The 21,113-nt window shown below is 39.0% G+C and overlaps 1 protein-coding gene across 1 annotated transcript; it reads right to left on the bottom strand.

Annotated features, from left to right (window-relative positions):
- Nucleotides 1-1,917: 1,917 nt before the first annotated feature.
- On the bottom strand, nt 1,918-18,390 carry LOC139155261 (microfibril-associated glycoprotein 4-like). Its single transcript, XM_070730371.1, has 6 exons — nt 17,971-18,390; nt 13,029-13,119; nt 7,210-7,373; nt 4,737-4,833; nt 3,992-4,174; nt 1,918-3,326 (listed from the first exon to the last, which is right to left on the bottom strand). Exons 1-6 carry the CDS (start codon nt 17,974-17,976, stop codon nt 3,079-3,081), a joined length of 789 nt encoding a protein of 262 aa, XP_070586472.1. The 5' UTR covers nt 17,977-18,390; the 3' UTR covers nt 1,918-3,078.
- Nucleotides 18,391-21,113: the final 2,723 nt, after the last annotated feature.

The following is a 21,113-nucleotide window of genomic DNA, read 5'->3' as shown; positions in this document are numbered from 1 at the left end:
CTGCGAGAGCTATTGTGGGGTTAAATAGATTCGCCCACATCTCTCCAACACTCCGTGGCTTGCATTGGCTGCCAATCAGTTTCCGGTCACAATTCGAAGTGTTGGTAATGACCTATAAAGCCCTACATGGCATCGGACCAGAATACCTCCGAGACCATCTTCTGACGCACAAATCCCAGTGGCCGATAAGGTCCCACAGAGTTGGCCTTCTCTGGGTCCTGTCGACAAAACAATGTCATCTGGTGGGCCCAAGGGGAAGAGCCCTCTCTGTGGCAGCCCCGGCCCTCTGGAATCAACTGCCCCCACCCTCCTTATTTTTTGTAAATTGCTTAAGACCCACCTATATCACCAGGCATGGGGGAATTGAGACATCTCTCCTAGGCTTATATAGTTTTACGTATGGTATGTTTGTGATGTACGCTTTTTAAATGACGGGTTTTTAGATACTTTACTTTAAATATTAGTTTTGTTACATTGCACATTGTTATTATTATTATTGTAAGCCACCCCGAGTCTGTGGAGAGGGGTGGCATATAAATCTAATAAATTATTATTATTATTGATTAATAATAATAATAATAATCATTATCATCATCATCATCATCATCATCATCATCATCATCATTATCATTATCATTATTACCATGAGGAACAATATTGGGAAACTCTCAGTCTCAGAAGACTGAGAATGAGGTTAGAGAATATTGCAAAGTTGAGTGGGGAGGAGTCGTTTTCTCAGATGGTAAACAGATGGATTGGAAAAAACTGAAGCCTATGACTTCTGTTTCACCCCTCTTTTTTGCCATGGATATCCCAAAGGATGGGTTTAGAATTTCTCTAATCTAAAAACTGAAAGAAGTCAGATCTTTATTATAGCACCATTAAGGAATAACAACAAAATGTCATATTTGCCAGCATCAAAATGTTGATTTGCTGGTAATGCTAAAAATTAAGGCAGCATGCTCTCTAGTGGTAAAGAAACTGTGTTTCTTCCTCCTTTCTTTGATAGACCCTTGATTAATTGCTCACTCTTTTTCATTACATGTATCTTTGTTCTAGCACTTATCCTAATCTAGTTCTAACACCTATTCCAAGCAAAATGGAAGGAAATGGGGAATGCCATCCTTAGCTGGCTTCTAGAATCAACATAGCCATGGAACTACTTGCTCACTCCCAGTGGGCATAGCTGTCATATCTTAAATTACATTAAAAGAAACTCCTTTATTCTTTGTGGAAAAGAGATGAAATATGAAACCAAGAAATCAGAAAGATTCTAAAAGTGCAGAATTTGGTTCACTCTCTGTATCTCTTTTTATCTTTTTTCAAATAGTCAATAAAATTCAATTGGCACTACTGATTTTTGTCAGTTATGTAAGGAAAGTCTTTTCAGTTATAGAATATGGGGTAAACTATGCAGTTCCCAATTCTGTTTGAATAGCAGCATGATGTGCTAAAAAATAGAAATCGCTTAGGAAACCAAAGCATCTTATATCATCCTCAAGGAAGTTCACCTTCAAATAGAATATATGTACTTCAGGGTGGAACTGTGGAGTCCTTTGTGCTTTCCGATCATGGTTGTTTGTTGCAGATTTTTCAATGCTATTTCTGATGATTTTATCTAGTTGGGTAATGAAACATCTACAAGCAAATAATCAAGCTCGGAGAGTACTAACGATTCTACAAGTCTTCTTTCCTCTACACTATCATTGAACTATTCTATTGTAACCCCCAAAAAGGAAAACATCCCTTTCTAAGATTTTGAATACAACTATTTTCATAGTCTTTCATAATCTTTTAAGAAATTAATCAATTTAATATTTTGGCTTGAATTTTCTACATCTCTTTTACAGTCTACAGATCCAAACTTTCACTGTTGTAGGTCTAACCACCAATTTATCACTCTCTCCCACAACATGCTTTTGTAAGATCCAAACTGATTTATTTGGAACATGCAAAAGAACATCAGGTTTTCTGGGATCTCAGCCCATTTCCGTACTGTAGCCTCAGGTGTCCTATAAACTTAATTGCTGAGAACAGAATCCAGATGTTGAACAGGCTGTAGTCAAAACAACTATTTTGGCAAGATGTAAGAGTAGGCTAGAAGGAGGATTTTCATCTTCACATTTTTACTTTAGAACTTGGGCCATGTCACTGTCCAAACCGATGCTGTAGAAACAATTTAATGATTGGATAAATGTATGGAGGTGGCCAGAAAGGATGGCCTTAAAAGCCTTTATATTGTTCTACTGGTCTCTCAATTGTCCATATTTGGAAAACAGACTTTCATTTATTTATTTTTTAAAAAAGCAGGATAATTGCTATCACCTTTGGGAACCTTTTCCCTGAACCTTATAATACTTGTTCCCATCTGCTAGAAACTTCCAACTGGATGAGTTTTCTCTGGTTATTCTTGTGTCTTTGACGTTTTATCTTAAATCATCTGGTCCCTGCAGTTTTGAATATTACAAATCCTTTGTTGGATTTGTTATCTAAGACTGGGAAATGTATAAAGCAGGAACACGGCTTAGATGAGCCATTCTTCCCATTCTGCCAATACACTTTACCTCTTTTTTATTAATTGAGGCAGGGAGATTAGCCTGGAACACTGCTGTAACCTCTATAGCCTCCCCCATTTTTTTTGTTTTCTGATGGGCTGCTAAAGAGGAGCAGTCATTTAGAAGAGATGGGCTTTGTTTTGGATATGTTCCCAATGTAATGTTTGATTTGGAACATTGAAATGGTAGGTAGGACTCATGACCAGTGACATTGATTTTGGTGAAACTAGCCAACATCAGGTCTCCTGGAAGAGCAGGGGTATCAGTGGCTACAATATTTGTGGTAATTAGGATAGGGCACTGGCAATTATCTAGTTGTGTTGGATATCAGTAATGCAGGGCCTGAGAAGTAGGAATCTTTATTGAAGTTGTGTTTGCTGAGGAATAATTTGGTGCAGGCTGCATGCTAAGGGTAAGAAAACAGAGTAATGAAATACATTAATAATTGGAAGTTCAGTCTACATCAATATTCAAGTGGCCTCTAGAGTAGAAGAATGGGAAAAGCCACCAGCTGCTGTGGATCTCAAACACGAGATATTTTCATCTCACTTCTCTTGAGGGAATAGTAGAAGCCTTTCCACTGGAACCAGTTAATGCCATTGGCATAAGACAGATGTGGTCCACCAAGGTAGAAGCCATTGAGGTTGGAAAAATGGCAGCTCTTGAACCACCAAGCACCTGATGACAGAGCTGCACAGTTCTGCACATAGAGATCTTGGTCACGGTCAAATGTGGAGAACTTCTGGCCACTATGATAAGACAATGAATCACCTGGTGGGAACATCAAGTGAAATAATGGTAAAAATGAGACCATGAAACTGGTAAGAATAAGGAATAGTGTCATTGCTTGTATATTTAAGAGTAGATCCATTGGAGCCTAAGTATACTGGTCAGGGATGGCTGGCACTGGAATATTTTCATGCACATCTCATAACTTATGTTTTAAACTGGACGGAATATGCTGTAAAAATCTTATAAATGACTTCTGATTTCCCTGCAATATATTCTGATCCCATATACCAAGAAGCAGTGTAAAACATCTATTTTAAAGAAAGAAAAATTGTTACAAACAAGATGCTGTAAACATCTTGTTAACTCACATGTGAGTTTATGTTAATATTTGGACACCACTGGCCCAGAAGAGTTTTGGAAATTATAGACCCAATATATCAGAAGGACAGCAAACTGGGGGTGACTGACCTTATACTAGGCTAAGGACAAACATCATCCTATCATTCATGATAATAAACAGATCCAAATTGATCCTATCTGAAGGTCTGATTACCAAGTTTGAAACAAGACCATGCTTTCCATCTTTAAAAAAAAGACAGCTATCACAACTATCATATTGTAAATAGGCTTTCCTGCCCTCATTTTGAGTCTAAGTCTTACTCCATTTGGTACACAAATAGGATTGGGAACCTGGAGTCTCTTACCTGCCCCTCCATCAGTAAACCCAGATACATGGAGTGTGTAGCCATCCTCTTCTGCACTGATTGCATTTGGGGAAAGGGAGAAGTCAGCATATTTGGCAAAGGCGGTATTATTCTCAAAATCCTCCAGTTCCACACGTAGCTCATACTTCTGCTTCAGGGTGAGAAGGTGGATATTTTGCAGTCCTAAACCAGATGGAAATTAGAAAATTATTTGTGGGCACATCATTATGGTGCTTCAGGAAGAAGTCCAAAGACCTCCATTTATTTTCCTGCCCTTTGGGGATGATCCCCATTCTGTTAACAAAAAAGTGCTGGCCAGACAGAAAAGCAAGACAGTTCTTGGCTGAGTTTGCTGGCCTAGACTCATAATAAATAGAGCAGTTGCACTTCATGATGTAGTTTTCTGGCCCAGGTTTCAACTGCTTAGGGGAGAAACCCAAACATTTTTCATTCCAAACGTTTCTGGCAAAAGGAGATGTCTGGATAAAGAGATGCATAAAATTATGAGACTGGAGAGAAGCCAGTGAGAGAAAGGGTGGGAAAAAGCAAGAGCTTTTGGCAGAGGCTCTAGAGAGGAGAGGGGAAAGGAGAAAGAAAAGAAGGAGGAGGAGGAGGAGGAGGGGAGGGAGAGGGAGAGAGAGGAAGGGGAAGAAGAAGGAAGAGGGGGAGAGGGAGAGAGAGGAAGAGGAAGAGGGAGAAGAAGAAGAAGGAGAAGAAGAAAATTTCTTTATCCGTTCATACTTACCCAGCCAATATTCACCATCTGCTTTGCCGAAGCCAAACTTGTAGTCATTCCATCCCCTAAAGAAACTGATTGATCCATTGAAGCGTTTTTGGAAAACCTGTGAATTATACGAGTTTTGGGGAAAGACAATTGTTAAATTAACATAAATTTGTCAACAGCTACCTTGAAGCTGCATTCCTGTCAACACCATGAAAAGGAAATAATCAAGGAGATTGTACATTATGTTAAAAAATGATTACCGGTAATTGGATAAGCCATAATTCATACACTATGTTAAGCCTTACTCTTAACAGCCTGGATTTAAACATACACACAATTCAGCCCCCTCCTATTTTAAATTCATATTTGCTTGCTTGACATCTTGTCTTTATATCCCACTTTTCCATGCTGGACATTCTCTTACTTCTACATTGGCTAACAAGATAAGGAAAAGTACTGAATTGGTTATATCTGTAGAAGGATGGTGCTCTTTTGTGATTTTTGTGGACTACATCCATAAACAGGAAGGCAGCACACAGAATGTGTGTTCATGATTAATCTTAAAGGTTATGATGTTCAAATTACGTAATTAAAAAATTCACATGAGACACAGATATCTTGGCCCCATGAGAAAGAGTAATGTAGTATCTGGATTGGAAAGATCGAGAGTCATAGCACCATTTGACATTAGAGCACAATGCATTATTTTTGTTTAATGTTTGTGACGATAAAATGACACACATTCCATATTTATTGTCTTGAACTCCCAAGGGGGGAAATGCTTGCAATATAAATACTACATGTTCCTTAAAGCTTTATATAAAGCAATATCAGCACCATAACTTATGCTGAAACTAAAACTAAAAAGCAGGCCAAGATAAAAGATATGAGAACTGACTGACTGACTGACTGACTGACTGACTGACTGACTGACTGACTGACTGACTTATTTATTTATTTATTTATTAGATTTGTATGCCGCCCATTTCCGTAGACTTGGGGCGGCTAACAACAATAATAAAAACAGCATATAACAAATCAAATATTTTAAATAACTAAAAACCCTTATTAAAAACCCAAACATACACACAAACATACCATGCATAAATTGTATAGGCCTAGGGGGAAGGAATATCTCAATTCCCCCATGCCTGATGACAGAGGTGGGTTTTAAGGAGCTTACAAAAGGCAAGGAGGGTGGGGGCAATTCTGATCTCTGGGGGGAGCTGGTTCCAGAGGGCCAGGGCCACCACAGAGAAAGCTCTTCCCCTGTGCCCCACCAAACAACATTGTTTAGTTGACGGGACCCAGAAAAGGCCCACTCTGTGGGACCTAACTGGTCACTGGGATTCGTGCAGCAGAAGGCGGTCCCGGAGATATTCTGGTCCGATGCCATGAAGGGCTTTATAGGTCATAACCAACACTTTGAATTCTGACCAGAAACTGATCGGCAACCAATGCAGACTGCGGAGTGTTGGTGTAACATGGGCATATTTAGGGAAGCCCACGATTGCTCTCGCAGCTGCATTCTGCATGATCTGAAGTTTCCAAACACTTTTCAAAGGTAGTCCCATGTAGAGAGCGTTACAGTAGTCGAGCCTCGAGGTGATGAGGGCATGAATGACTGTGAGCAGTGACTCCCAGTCCAGATAGGGCCGCAACTGGTGCACCTGGCGAACCTGGGCAAACACCCCCCTTGCTACAGCTGAAAGATGGTTCTCTAATGTGAGCTGTGAATCGAGGAGGACGCCCAAGTTGTGGACCCTCTCTGAGGGGGTCAATGATTCCCCCCACAGGGTGATGGATGGAGAGATGGAATTTTCCCTGGGAGGCAAAACCCACAGCCACTCTGTCTTATCAGGGTTGAGTTTGTGTCTGTTGACACCCATCCAGACCCCAAAAGCCTGCAGGCACCAGCACATCACATCCACTGCTTCATTGACTGGACATGGGGTGGAGATGTACAACTCGGTATCATCCGTGTACTGATGATACCTTACCCCATGCCCTTGGATGATCTCCCCCAGCAGTTTCATGTAGATATTAAATAGCATGGGGGAGAGGACCAACCCCTGAGGCACTCCACAAGAGAGAAGCCTAGAGGTCGACCTCTGACCCCCCACTAACACCAACTGCGACCGACCAGAGAGGTAGGAGGAGAACCACTGAAGGACAGTGCCTCCCACTCCCAACCCTTCCAGCCAGTGCAGTAGGATACTATGATTGATGGTATCGAAAGTCGCTGAGAGGTCGAGAAGTAGCAGGATAGAGGATAAACCCCTATCCTGGGCTCGCCAGAGATCATCCATCAACGCGACCAAAGCAGTTTCCATGCTGTAGCCAGGCCTGAATCCTGACTGCTGAGGACCTAGATAATCGGCTTCCACCAAACTAGCACTGAACAACCATTACTAATCTAATCTAGTCCTAGGATCTTTTGAGCTTCCATAGGATACACTTTCCCATCTTGGATCCATCCCAGGGATTTCATTACCGTCCACTTTCCATCATCTGTGGTCATGTCACAGTACACAGGAACAGGGACACTGGGTCCTGCTGGAAAGATAAGGTACACCCCATCTGTTTCCGAACCTTGATCGTATATGTCTTCACAGTCAAGTGGAAAGGACTCTTCTCCACAGGTCTGAGATTGTTGAGCTGTCCCAGTGGGAGGAAAAACATATTAATTTAAATTTAAATAAACCATCAAATATATGACATTGCTTTGGCTTCTGGTTGACCTTTTTGCTTTAAGCAGAGCGTTAATAGTTCAAGACAATAATTATAAATCTGTTGCTGTTATTATTTTACAAATATCATAATTCTTTTATTCAAGGTCACCTTCTATTTGGGTAAATGTGACATTTCTGAGAATAGCTTTAAAACCCAAGAAATAAATATTTTTTTATTAAAAGAAAGTCATATTAAAATGTATATATCTTTCAGAATATATGTATTTGTCCAAATTTAGACACATTTTGACATTCACCCAATGTAAATAGATTTTATAAATAATTCTCATTATTGATTTTTTTGTGGAGCAGAGTAATAAATATATGTATTTCAATGCAGTCTTTACTGTCACAGGCAGTACATGTATATTCATTTTGGAGATTTGGGGACAGCTATAAATTGCTAACTTTTAATGTGCAATGCAGGCTTGTTACAGAAAAATAAAATTAGATTGTTGGTTTTTTTCATTCAGAAATTATCTGAATGAATTGATAAGTGATCTGCTTTAGATTTGTTCAGGGGAGGTTAATTATTACTTTTAGATAACTTGAGCCTATAAAGTTTCTGAATTGTCTGCATCCAATTTTTCAGATCTTTCCAAAGATTATGAGATATGCCCCAAGCCTACCTAAATGAAATTCAAGGTGATGGTTATTACCTTTAAAGCTCTAAATGGCTCAGAACCAGACTATTTCCCAGGCTATTTCTCAGGACCAGACTATCTCCCCCCGGAGATTAGAATGGCCCCCACCCTCCTTGTCTTTTGCAAATTACTCAAGACCCACCTATATCGCCAGGCATGGGGGAATTAAAACATCTCCCCCAGGCTTTTACATTTTATGTTTGGTATGTATGTGCTGTATGGTTTTTAATTGTTGGGGTTTTTATATATCTTTTTATTATTAGATTTGTTCTATTGCTATACTGTTTTTTATTACTGTTGTGAGCCACCCCGAGTCTTCAGAGAGGGACGGCATACAAATCTAATTAATAATAATAATAATAATAATAATAATAATAATAATAATAATAATAATATTTACTGAACCGCCTCTGTCCTCATACCTCACTGCGGCCAGTAAGGGCCCACAGAGTTAGCCTTCTCCAGGTCCCTTCCGTCAAACAATGTTGGTTGCTGGAACCTCAAGGAAGAGCCTTCTCTGCCATGGCTTTGACCCTGTGGAATCAACTTCCCCCAGAGATTCACACTATCTTTTCCCAACCAGCTGTTAAGACCTGGCTTTTCTGGCAGGCCTGGAATTAGAACTAGATTGATTGTAATGTATGCATGATTTTTAAAATATTTTTGTCATTTTTATTATACTATTGGTTTTATTATTGTATTTTTTATTATTTCTCTTATTATCATTGTATTTCTTTGTATTTCTTTATTAATTAATTTATTTATTATTGATTGATTGATTGATTGATTGATTGATTGGATTTGTATGCCGCCCCTCTCCGGAGACGCGGAGCGGCTAACAGCAACAATAAAACTGTGTACAATAGTAATCTAATACTAAAAACGATTAAAGACCCATTAATATAAAAACCAGACATACATACATACATACCATGCATAGAATTGTAAAGGCCTAGGGGGAAAGAGGATCTCAATTCCCCCATGCCTGACGGCAGAGGTGGGTTTTAAGTAGCTTACGAAAGGCAAAGAGGGTGGGGGCAACTCTAATCTCTGGGGGGAGTTGGTTCCAGAGGGGCGGGGCTGCCACAGAGAAGGCTCTTCTCCTGGGTCCCGCCAAGCGACATTGTTTAGTTGACGGGAGCCGGAGAAGATCCACTCTGTGGGACCTAACTGGTCACTGGGATTCGTGCAGCAGAAGGCGGTCCCAGAGATAATCTGGTCCGGTGCCATGAAGGGCTTTATAGGTCATAACCAACACTTTGAATTGTGATCGGAAACTGATCGGCAACCAATGCAGACTGTTGGTCACTCTGAGTCCGTTTCAGAATGAGTGGCATATAAATACAATCAGTCAATCAATCAGTAAGATATTTATACTATAACATATAAAGTAAACTCTGCAAAAGATTAAAATGTAAAGGAACAGGACAATCACAGCTCAGTCAATTAATATTTGTACTGCATGGAAGAAAGGTCCTGCTGAACACTTTAACATTTCTTCATTTAATAGGCAGTGTATGATCAGCAAGGTCTCTTCTTGAAAACATAACACTGCTTTCAAAGTAACAATTTCTGGACTAGATGGACAACAGATCTGATACTTCTTGTGCATTTCAAGATTCTCTATACTACATTGTAAAGATAAAGACACCCCATCCACGAAACACTGCTGTATATATCCATGGTGATGCAGTGGTTAGACTGCAGTGTTGCAGGCTAATTCTACTGACTGTCGGCAGTACTATTTGCATCAGCTGACTCAAACTAAAATGAGTAAAACGAGGATCCAGATTGTTTGGGAAATATACTGACAGTAAACTGCTTAGAGAGGGCTGTAAAGCATTATGCAGTGGTATATACCAGTAGGTCTAAGTGTTCTTGCTATTTTGGATATTCCAGAACACTGTCTTTAAGTATGGTAAAATGATCTGATGATTATTAAAAAGGCAAAAAAATCCAATAATGTAAGCCAAGCTGGGCAAACTGCGAGCCACAGATGACCTCCCAGCATGAGACTTTCTGGCTAACTGGAAGCGGTATATTTTTCTGTCCAATTTGATTGCAAACAGCTGTTCAGAAGCTGAAAAGTTAATTTAAGTGCTTGTTTGTGTCTTTTGTGCTTGCTTGAACATTGACTATGTTTTGATGTTCTTCATTTATTGTTAAATGGCTCAGTCTGCTTGGCAAATTCATGCTGGCCCAGATTGTTTTTTAAAATGTCAGCAAAGAGCAGCTCTGGCAGTGAAAGTTTATCTGTCTAGAAATGTTTTAACAAATGGACTTGGCTGATCTCAGAAGCCATGTAGGGTCAGCCCTGATTAGTATTTGGATCAGGAGGATTATGATTATCTGTTAGCTAGATTAGGAAATTTAAAAAAACCACAAAATAACAACAAACTTTCATAATGCTGCCGAAAAAACTTCACAGTCAGAATCATCAAGAGTAAAGCTTGACCTGAGAGTTTCTTTATTTTTTAACACAAGCAATCTATTTAATAGTAGAAGGTGCTTTATAAATGCGTTGTGCCAAAAACATTAATATACCTGAGACAGTATAAATGGTCATTGCTCTAAGACTCTTAGTTGAATCTACAAGTCTGCCCCGAGTCTGCGGAGAGGGGCGGCATATAAATCCAATAAATCTAATCTAATCTAATCTTTAGAAAACAATCTTGGTTGTTGTACAGCTGGTATACTGTGATGGCACAGTGGTTAGAATGAGTACTGCAGGCTATTTCTGCTGACAGCCATTTGCCTTTGACTCAGTTGACTCAGTCTTCCATCCTTCTGAGGTCAGTAAAATGAGGACTCAGATTGCTGTGGACAATATCCTGATTGTGTTAAACCACTTAGAGAGGGCTGTAAAGCACCAGTGAAGTAGTATATAAGTCTAAGTACTATTGCTATTGCTAAAGGAATCAAATATTTTCTGGGGCAGTATAACGGATGAAGGTTCATGACAGACAATGCATAAACATAACATGCACTCCTAGATAAGTCACTAAATGGCAAAAAAGAGATAGAAAAGTTTCTATAGTGTCAGTGCTATCTAGGAATCATCAGTATTTTTTCAACCTATATGAAATAAGGAGTGGAACAACTTGCCACAGCCAACTCACAGCATCACAGGGCAACTTGCTGCAAGACAATTTAACAATTCAATTTAATTATTTAAAATAAATGTAAAAAGTATTTTAATTTTTCTCATTTACATTTCATTCTATCCCTACTTTTATATCCTTTTTAATTATTCTATTCCACAATTTATTTGATATTAATGTAACTCTTGTCTTGCAGTGAGTTGTGGCTAGTTGGTCACAACAACTTGCTCATGGGAAGTTGGCAGTGGCGAGTTGGACAAGGTAAATTATCATAGATCCCATCCAATAACCCAAGTACTGGTACAATTTGCTGACAATACTGCAATCCCTGAGCTGCTGCCCTTTTTCCCTGACAGAAGCTTGTGTATGCAAAGCCAAGCATGAAACCCTGAAGTCTTCAACTGGAATGGAGACCCAGTTTGCAAGTATACTTATGGAACAGTACATGAAAGCTACAACTGCACAGTTTGTGCATCATGCTCTAAAGGACTCTATTTTAAAGATAATGGAAAGTAAACAATCTTGTGAGGTAAGAAACTTCAGTTAATAGTATAGGGGTTAAAGCATCAGGTTAAAATCCAGGACTCCATGAATTCTAACCTGCTTTAAGGACAAAGCCAGTAAAGTGACCTTGGGCAAGTCATTTTGTTTTACCTTTAGGAAGTAGACAATGGTAAACCATTTCTGAAACCTTGCCAAGAGAACTGAAAGAAATTTCTAGTCAGTTACTAATATAGATTGACTTGAAGACACAACAAATAAATTAATATATGAAGAGACATTTGAGAGGCTTGCTTTGGAGTTTAGAGAATTCTATTTATGCCCCAAGTCATAACAAGTTCTGTATTGCCTATATTGACAAGTAGATTTTCATGGTCTTAGATAAGAATTCTTTTGTGTCCAACCTAAAGATGGCTAAAATTACTTTATTGAAAGCTGGTGTCACTGCCTTCTTTCAGGTGACATAATATGGAATGAGCATGTAGAGAAATGCACGACCGGCAGCTTAAACCGCTGGCCGAAATTGCCTCCAGAGCCGGGGGACGCTGCCGGCAGCTCTGCCTGCTGGTCTGGGGGAGGTCCTAGATCGCCCTATTTAAGGGCGATCCGGATAGGACCTCCTCCTTGCTGTCCCTGACTCTTCAAGCGAACACCTGCCCACCCTCCGCTATTAACAGTGTGTCCTAAGGAGGTCGCCTTGGGGCTGAATAGGAATTTTTTGTGGCCTCCCCTTTAGCGGCAGCCATTTTTTCGCCTATTCCATACTGACGGTGCGGACTGGATTGGTTAGGGGATGCGGCGCACTTAGATATCAGTATAGGCTTCCCTTTGGTCACTGGGGTTTGGCAGGTTAGGGGCGGAAATGGGCAATTAGAAGTGACTGTACATGCTCCTTTGGGCATCCTTTAAAGGGTGATGGACTGCCTCTCTCCAGGAACTAGAGGTTGGAACTACTTCAGGGATTGGAGAGAGGATGTCGATGGGAATCACCGGATCCAATTCCCCATGGGGATTGGAGGGTGAACTCCTCCCACACGATGAAGGGGCGTGGCTTGGATCCAGGTGAAGGTGGCTACCTTCACCTGGTTCAGCAAGGAGTTTTTGCCCAATGTTGCCAAGGAATTTTCTGATAGGAATTTCCGCCCCATTAATTTTGGCCTCTGCAGGTCCTTAGTTCATTTTGAAGTTAAATATTTAATTTTACGTATTCAAATTTATTTAAATTTATGTTAATTCAATAAATGACCCTTATTTAATCCACAATATGTCTCAGCATGTTTACTCCGTTTCTGGGGGCAATGAGTATATGCCATAAATCTATCTCAAAGCATTTACCTGAGTTGATGGCCTGTCCTTGCAATGTAGGCAGCTGAAGAAGTAAGAGGAGGAACAGAGAGATGGGCAAAAATGAGGAGGCCTGAGAAAGCTAAAAAAAGAAAAGGCATGACTTGTCATCTATGTACATAATGAGGAAAGAGACATCTTATTATTATTATTATTATTTCAACATTACAACACAGCAAACAAGATCACCATGCTGGACTTTGTATTTCGTCACCAGTCGGGCGCTTCCTAAGCACCTAGGACTGTGTGATATAGTGGCGAATTATGTGTGCCGATCTCAGTAAAGCAGCCTTTTGCAATTGAAAGATGGAGATTTTGTAAATTCCGATGGCTTTCAAATGTCCGCTAAGATCTTTTGGCACTGCGCCTAGCGTGTCAAGAACTATTGGGACCACTTTTACTAGCTTATGCCAAAGTCATTGCAGATCAATATTATTATTGTTGTTGTTGTTGGTCTAATTATCATTGTACTATTAAGATCTGCAAATAGAAGTAGAATGAATGTGGCAAAGGAAAGCAAAAATATTACAGATAGGAAACTTGGGTGCAATTCCAAAACATCTGCAACATTACTTAAACACTATCAGCATTGACATAATTCCCATCAGTCAATTGCAGAAGGCAACTTTACATGGAGCAACTTACATATTGCGACATTACCTTCATTATTACTATCCCAGGTTCTTGGGAATTGCTTCATGGATGGACAAAAATGCCAAATCTAGTCTAAACAACTGTCTGACTGTGTGACCAACCTAATTATAATATAGAATATACTGCCCAGTTCCCAGCAACTCCTTCTGGCTTGGAAAGACACTGTCCTAATATGTTTTGCATTATCTTACCAAGAAAAATAAAAACAGAAATCTGTCCTGTGTGTTTAGTTTGCCCAGGGCTTCTTTATGTTGAACCTTCCTTTTGGTTATTTTCACATTAAATGGCAAAATGTAAAAATCAGACTTTGCTGTCTGAAGTGAAAAATATGAATGCACATTTTCCTGAGTTTAGAGGCTTATTGATGATCTAACAAACTTCTTTAATAATGATAATATGAACTCCAATGGTCAAAGTTTTATAGCAATATACGATAGAAAAAATATTTGTCAGAGATGGAAATATATCACAACATAAACTTTATAGTTGAAACTTGAAAAGTTGCATACATATTTATTAGTCAAAGCAGTGCCTGAAGAAGGATTTTAAAAAAACAGGTTGATGAAGCTGGTATCCTGGTGCAATAGAAACCCTGCCCCTTTTTGTAAATGTGTTGCAATCTTGCATGCCTGCTCCACTGGGAAAGATCTTACGGTATGGTGCTGGAATGCAGCTTTTATCATTGTGAGGCAAGCAGCAAAAAACGTGGATGCTGGTAGAGAACATGATTTAGAGACATTAGCTCATGATCATTGGCTTAATATTCAGAATACAAGAAGCTCTAAATATTAAGATTCAAAAACTGGAAAATATTTTTTCTGTCTGATCCAACATTAATTAATATTTGTTAGTTCCCAACATGGGAGAAATAGAAAGAAAATGCTAAAGTCCATCTACCATTATTAATTTTCTCCTTAACTTTGAAAATCTATCAACAATTCTCATGGCAGACACAAGTTTAGGTAGAATCTTTGGGGAACTCTTGTTCTTCTTGGCCCCATAATTTTCTTTTTGCCTGTGGCAAAATCATCGAAGGAAAAAAATGCAGGAACATTTTAAATAAATTTGCCAATTTGTTGAATGTGTCCATGTCCCAGTTACTTACTGTTTAAATAAAATGTTTATATAATCTGGTCTCCTGCTGCTGTTATTATTGTCTGCTTTGTTTAAAAGTTTGTGAATTTGCATCTAGGTATCTATATGCTTTTCTGGAAACATACACTGTATTTTTACTGAATGAAGAACCAATGAGGAAGAAAGTGGAAACTTACATATAGTTAAGCTGCATGTTTACTTTTATTTGAAGCTCTGATGTATAGTGGACAGGTAGTCCTCAAATTATGACAACAATTTAACTCACAATTTATGTTGCTAAGTGAGAAATTTGTTAAGTGAAGCTTGCCCCACTTTAGGATTTTTCTTTCCATGTTTGTTAAGTGAATCACTTGTTAAATTAGTAATACAGTTAAGTGAATCTAATTTCCCCATTGACTTTGCTTGTCATAAGGTTGCAAAAGGGGATCACATGAGCTCCAGCGACTGCAATTGTCATAAACGTGAGTCAGTTGTCAAGCATCCAAATATAAATCACGTGACCATGGGGATGCTGCAAAGATCATATGTGTGAAAAAAGGCATGTCACTTTTTCAATGCCATTGTAACTTTGAACTATATAGCAGTGTTTCTCAACCTTAGCAACTTGAAGGCACATGGACCTCAACTCTCAGAATTCCACATCCAATTGAAGTCCACATATCTTTAAGTAGCCAAGGGTAGTTAACACTGTTCCATAGTGTTGCTCACTCATAGCTCATCTCTTGAATACCTGCAGTAACATTTGCAAGCAAATAAAGAGCAACACATATGAAAAATGTGAAGAAGTCCTTTCTGTTGCCACATCATGTCCCCCAGCTATCCCTCTGAGCACTTCACATTTAGAGCCAGGAAGCATGACAAGTAGGTAACCTTGAGATTGATTTTGATGTGGATACAGAACAGCTGTCTGCAATAAACAGTATTCTACTTGAACCTGAGATAATAGTCTTCATTCCTGATAAAAATATTCAGAGGCTCATGAAAAATATGGCCGGCAAGCTTTCTTCATGCAATCAACAGTCAATATTCTAGATAGTTCAGAAAACCAACACACACATGCACACACGCACACATACGCACTTGTCTGTATGTGTGTGTGTGTGTATGAGTATGTATGTGCCTGTATATAAAACACCTGGTCTTATTTTAAGGGGATATCTTATCTACTTAACTTAGGACCACTGCAACCAAGCCTCCCACACCTTGACACTCATCATGTCAGTGCCACTATGAGCAGCAATAGGCAACATGGTGTGTTGTGCCATTGCATGTGTGAGTGACGGCACCAGCACAATGAACCTTGTGATGTCCTGCCATGAAGGGCAGAACCGGTGCAACAAGCCTTGCGGCATTCTGCTGTGAGTGGTGGCCCCACCACATGCAACCAAAGGGGGGGGGGGTAACTAGGGCTTGTTTGGGTGTGTGTATTATATTAGTTGCATGAAAAGCAGGGTAGGCTTATTTGCCAGGTAAATTGTATTTTTGGGGAATATATAATAAAAAATATAATAATGTGTGTGGGGGGGTATGTGTGGGTGTGTGTTTCTGTTGAATAATCCTGGTATACCCAAATATGGGAGGGAGCACACTGCTCTCTTTTTGCCACTCGGACCCTCCAGAGGCCATTCAAGGCAGTTACTTTTTATAGCCGACAAACCATATTCTACATATGTAACATATTTTTGCTGATAATGAAAAGCAAGATAAACTAATATAGACCTATTTCAAGCCATGGCTAGCTGATGAGAGCAAAATAGCTTGAAATAGATTTATACTATATGTATATTCTGCTCAATTTTGTATAGTAACAAATAGTTTTCCTTCATATCCAAGATAGTGGAATTACAGAGGGCTAATTGATCTAATTTAGTCAGATGTTCTCCTTGCTGATCTCTATTATGTTCATGTACCTTCAGATAGATAGATATGTATGTATGTATGCAGGTAGGTAGGTAGGTAGGTAGGTACGGAGGTAGGTAAATGGGAAGGTAAGGAGAGATAGGGAGGATAATATATAGATATATAAATATTGTTAGAATAGTTGTAGATATAGAAAGAGAGAGAGAGAAATGATAGAGATAAAAATATCCATACCTGCATGTTCCCTTTTATTCATATCCATTTCATGTATTCATAATTATGTTTATACTTATATGTGTCATCTAATACATGCTTGAAGAAGTAAATAAATATAATAAAAGTAATATTTCCTCATCATTTTTCACATGTAGGAAATGGGGGCAGTTTTCTTCACCTCCTCTCCCCATGAATTTTGAAAAGCATTTTGTATGAAATGGTTCACTTCAAAGAATTGTATTAGATACTAATTAGATATCGATCAGGTTTACCCTGCTCAGTTAGCACTTGTAATTCCACTATCTTGGATATGAAATGGAAACCATTTCTTTCCTTTGTTACAGAATAAAAATAAAGTAGCTAAGCAATCCGTGGTTCAAGGTGTCTTTGTTTGGAAAGCAATCCCTTAATAGTATTACAGATAGTGAAAGTAAACATCCCTTTGTTTAAAGAATAAACTTCATGATAGAGAAATCAAATGCTATGATTTAAGAAAACAAGGAATGCCAGCCATATCAAAAGAAAATTCATTTTGCATTTTACTTTCCTACAAGGGCCGAACAGAATTCTTCAAGTATCTTTTAGGAAAATCTTTGTCATATCTACCATACATTGCATTGGGAGGATATCTTTATTGATGTGTTAAATTTTATATTTATAATATAGGGCACCTCACAGACAGATCTTCCTCCATTTAATCCTCAAAGCTATAACTTCATGTGGTAGGCTAGTCCAGAGAAAGGGACTGACCAAAAGTTATCCACTGAGATTTTATGGCTGAAAGAGACATGAATCTTTAAAGTTTTAATCTTAGTCAAACACTTTAACCACTCCACTTTTCTGGGTCTCAGCTCACAACATTCAGACATCATACCTAAAAGTTACTGAAGCTGGCTTTCATCATTTCTTAAAACTGCAAATTTCATTCATCAAAATACAACACTGAAATAGAACATTACAAATATTAATTTAATTGAGAGTGAGGAGAGAATACAAAAAGTCCAACTTTAAAAAAACCCACACTAAATCTTATTTTACAGCCTAATTCATCTCCCCTCCAAAAGTATCTGTTGCTCCAATCCTTCAGGTTTCCACTGACTTACTGTACCTTCATGCTGTTTTGTGGTTCCTGAGCTGTCACTCCTGTTGCTCTCTGTATAGGACTTTCTCTTTTCTTTTGAAGCTGCTTCTTTTGGTCTCCTTTGCAGGCCTTTAGCTATACACCTCCCACCAAAACTGCTGCCTGCCCACTAACATACCCCAAGCCAAGGAACAGACATGATGTGAAAATCCTGGATTTATAGCCCAAAGAGAAGTCACAGGATTGGGAGGAGAAGGGGGGCAAAAATGTGTTATAGAAAAGCAAGGCAGGAAATGAAAAATTGGAAAGAAGAAGGGAAACACAGAACAAGCCAAGAGTTAGATGTCTTCCAGGGCTCTTGGCATGAACATAATGCTGTTATATGCCAATCTCACGTATGTGCAAGAAGGTTCCCCCTCCTATCTTTCTCTGTCTCCGTATTTGTGTGACTATATTAGAAAATGTGTTAAATTTTAACTGTAGATGGGAGAAAATATTATTCACAGCCAGAACATTTGGGAGTATTCTGTGAAGTCCCAAAGAGGGACTTCCAAAGAAATAAAAAATGATGGCCTTGAAATTAGGATTCTTGTCTACTGTGGAAGAAGGGTGTGACCTAGTCATGGCTCAAAACCTGAGATTCTTGCTCACAGACACATTAAATAAAATGTGTTGCTCCCACTGGTGATTCACATTATCACAGATACACAATAATAGCAAATGTTGTTTCCTTATTTTCAGAGTCCAATGGATTCAGCCGGTTTTGATACTTCAGCTCTCAGAAAATGTTATTCTTAATTAAAAAATACTCATCAATCACTCTCTTTATGTAGGCTGAGACAAGCGAAGGACTTGAATTTTAACAGTTATAGCAGTAACTTTAGTTATTTGTCAAAAAGTGCATTGGATTTCCACAAGAAACAAGTCACAAGGTTTATTATAGCATTCCTCTAGAAGAGAGGCACCACAAACTCACATCAAAAAGTTGTCAGAAAATTGCTAAACCTGTTATATTGTTAAGAAGCAGAGAATCACCTCTTCTTTGCCCACCCACCCACCTACCCACTCGTCTCTCTCACTCCCTCTCCCTCACTCTCTTTCTTTCTCCCTCCCTCCCCCTCTCCCCCCCACTACTGCGGGTCATGAACTCTGAAAACTCATTCAGATCTCCAACCCAGAGTTTGTCTGGAAACATCAGGCATGTCCTTGAGGGTGGGTATTGAGATTGAGACAGAAAAGAAGGGCTTTGGAAAGCATTGCCATGGGATTAGAAGGAAAGGAGTGATTTCACACCAGTCTAATGTGGTTGAAAACCAGCATAACATAATCCCCACCTACAAGTGGATCCCTTAAAAAATGGTAGTGCATAGTGCCTTTGCATACTGTTAAGTCAATCAGGATAAAGATACAAACGCTAATGCTGATACAATTAACTGATTATTTTAAAGCTGTTTCATCTGTGGAGTGGGATCAGATGAAGACTGTGTCATGAAGGACATTGCTAAAATAAAAGAAGAAGTAGTACTTCGGCTTCTTTGTATCCAAGCATGAGAGGAAACACTTAATTTTCAATGAATCCCTAGAAGAAGAAAGATGCTAGCAGCAATCAATATTATGTTCTATTTAAATTGGAAAGAGGAGTATTTTGTTTCTCAAATGACATGCATTTTAAATTAAGAATAAAAATAATAAGAATGACAAAACTTATCCATTATAATACCAAATGTGAAAGATTATTCCTTGCTACTGGGGGACAATCACAAATCTATCTAAATCTATCATCTATCTATCTATCTATCTATCTATCTATCTATCTATCTATCTATCTATCTATCTGTATGCCGCCCCACTCCATAGACTCGGGGTGGCTAACAATAATAATAAAACAGCATATGACAAATCTAATATTTAGAATAACTAAAAACCCTTATTAAAAACTAAACATACACACAAACATATCATGCATAAATTGTATAGGCTTGGGGGGAAAGGAATATCTCAATTCCCCCATGCCTGATGACAGAGGTGGGTTTTAAGGAGCTTACGAAAGGCGAGAAGGGTGGGGGCAATTCTGATCTCTGGGGGGAACTGGTTCCAGAGGGTCGGGGCCACCACAGAGAATGCTCTTCCACGGGGTCCTGCCAGACGACATTGTTTAGTCGACAGGACCCGGAGAAGGCCAGCTATGTGGGACTTAACTGGTCGCTGGGATTCGTGCGGTAGAAGGCGGTAGCGGTATTCTGGTCCGATGCCATGAAGGGCTTTATAGGTCATAACCAACACTTTGAATTGTAACCGGAAACTGATCGGCAACCAATGCAGACTGTGTTGGTGTAACATGGGCATACTTAGGGAAGCCCATGATTGCTCTCGCAGCTGTATTCTGTCCAATTTGAAGTTTCCGAACAGTTTTCAAAGGTAGCCCCATGTAGAGAGCATTACAGTAGTTGAGCCTCGAGGTGATGAGGGCATGAGTGACTGTGAGCACTGACTCCCGGTCCAAATAGGGCTGCAACTGGTACACCAGGGGAATCTGGGCAAACGCCCCCCTTGCCACAGCTGAAAGATGTTTCCCTAATGTGAGCTGTGGATCGAGGAGGACACCCAAGTTGCGGACCCTCTCTGAGGGGGTCAATGTTCCCCCCCCCCCAGGGTGATGGATGGACAGATGGAATTGTCCCTGGGAGGCAAAACCCACAGCCATTCTGTCTTTTCAGGGTTGAGTTTGAGTCTGTTGACACCCATCCAGACCCCGACAGCCTCCAGGCACCGGCACATTTATTTAGTTATTTAGTTATTTATTTTATTTTATTTTATTTTATTTATTTTATTTATTTTATTTATTTTATTTATTTTATTTATTTATTTTATTTACTTATTTTAGTTATTTTAGTTATTTTAGTTATTTTAGTTATTTTAGTTATTTTAGTTATTTTAGTTATTTTAGTTATTTTAGTTATTTTAGTTATTTTAGTTATTTTATTAGTTATTTTAGTTATTTTAGTTATTTTAGTTATTTTAGTTATTTTAGTTATTTAGTTATTTACTAGTTATTAGATTTGTATGCCTCCCCTCTCCGAGGACGCAAGGAAAGTAGTAGCATTAGTCTTATATTTCTTGAAATCATTCTGAATTCTCAAGAAGTAAAAAGTGAAGAGAAATACATGAAC

The sequence above is a fragment of the Erythrolamprus reginae genome, unplaced genomic scaffold (genome assembly GCF_031021105.1).
Source record: "Erythrolamprus reginae isolate rEryReg1 unplaced genomic scaffold, rEryReg1.hap1 H_1, whole genome shotgun sequence".
Classification (NCBI taxonomy): domain Eukaryota; kingdom Metazoa; phylum Chordata; class Lepidosauria; order Squamata; family Dipsadidae; genus Erythrolamprus; species Erythrolamprus reginae.
The sequence above is the reverse complement of the archived record's forward strand: the minus strand, read 5'-3'. Positions and strand labels throughout refer to the sequence as shown.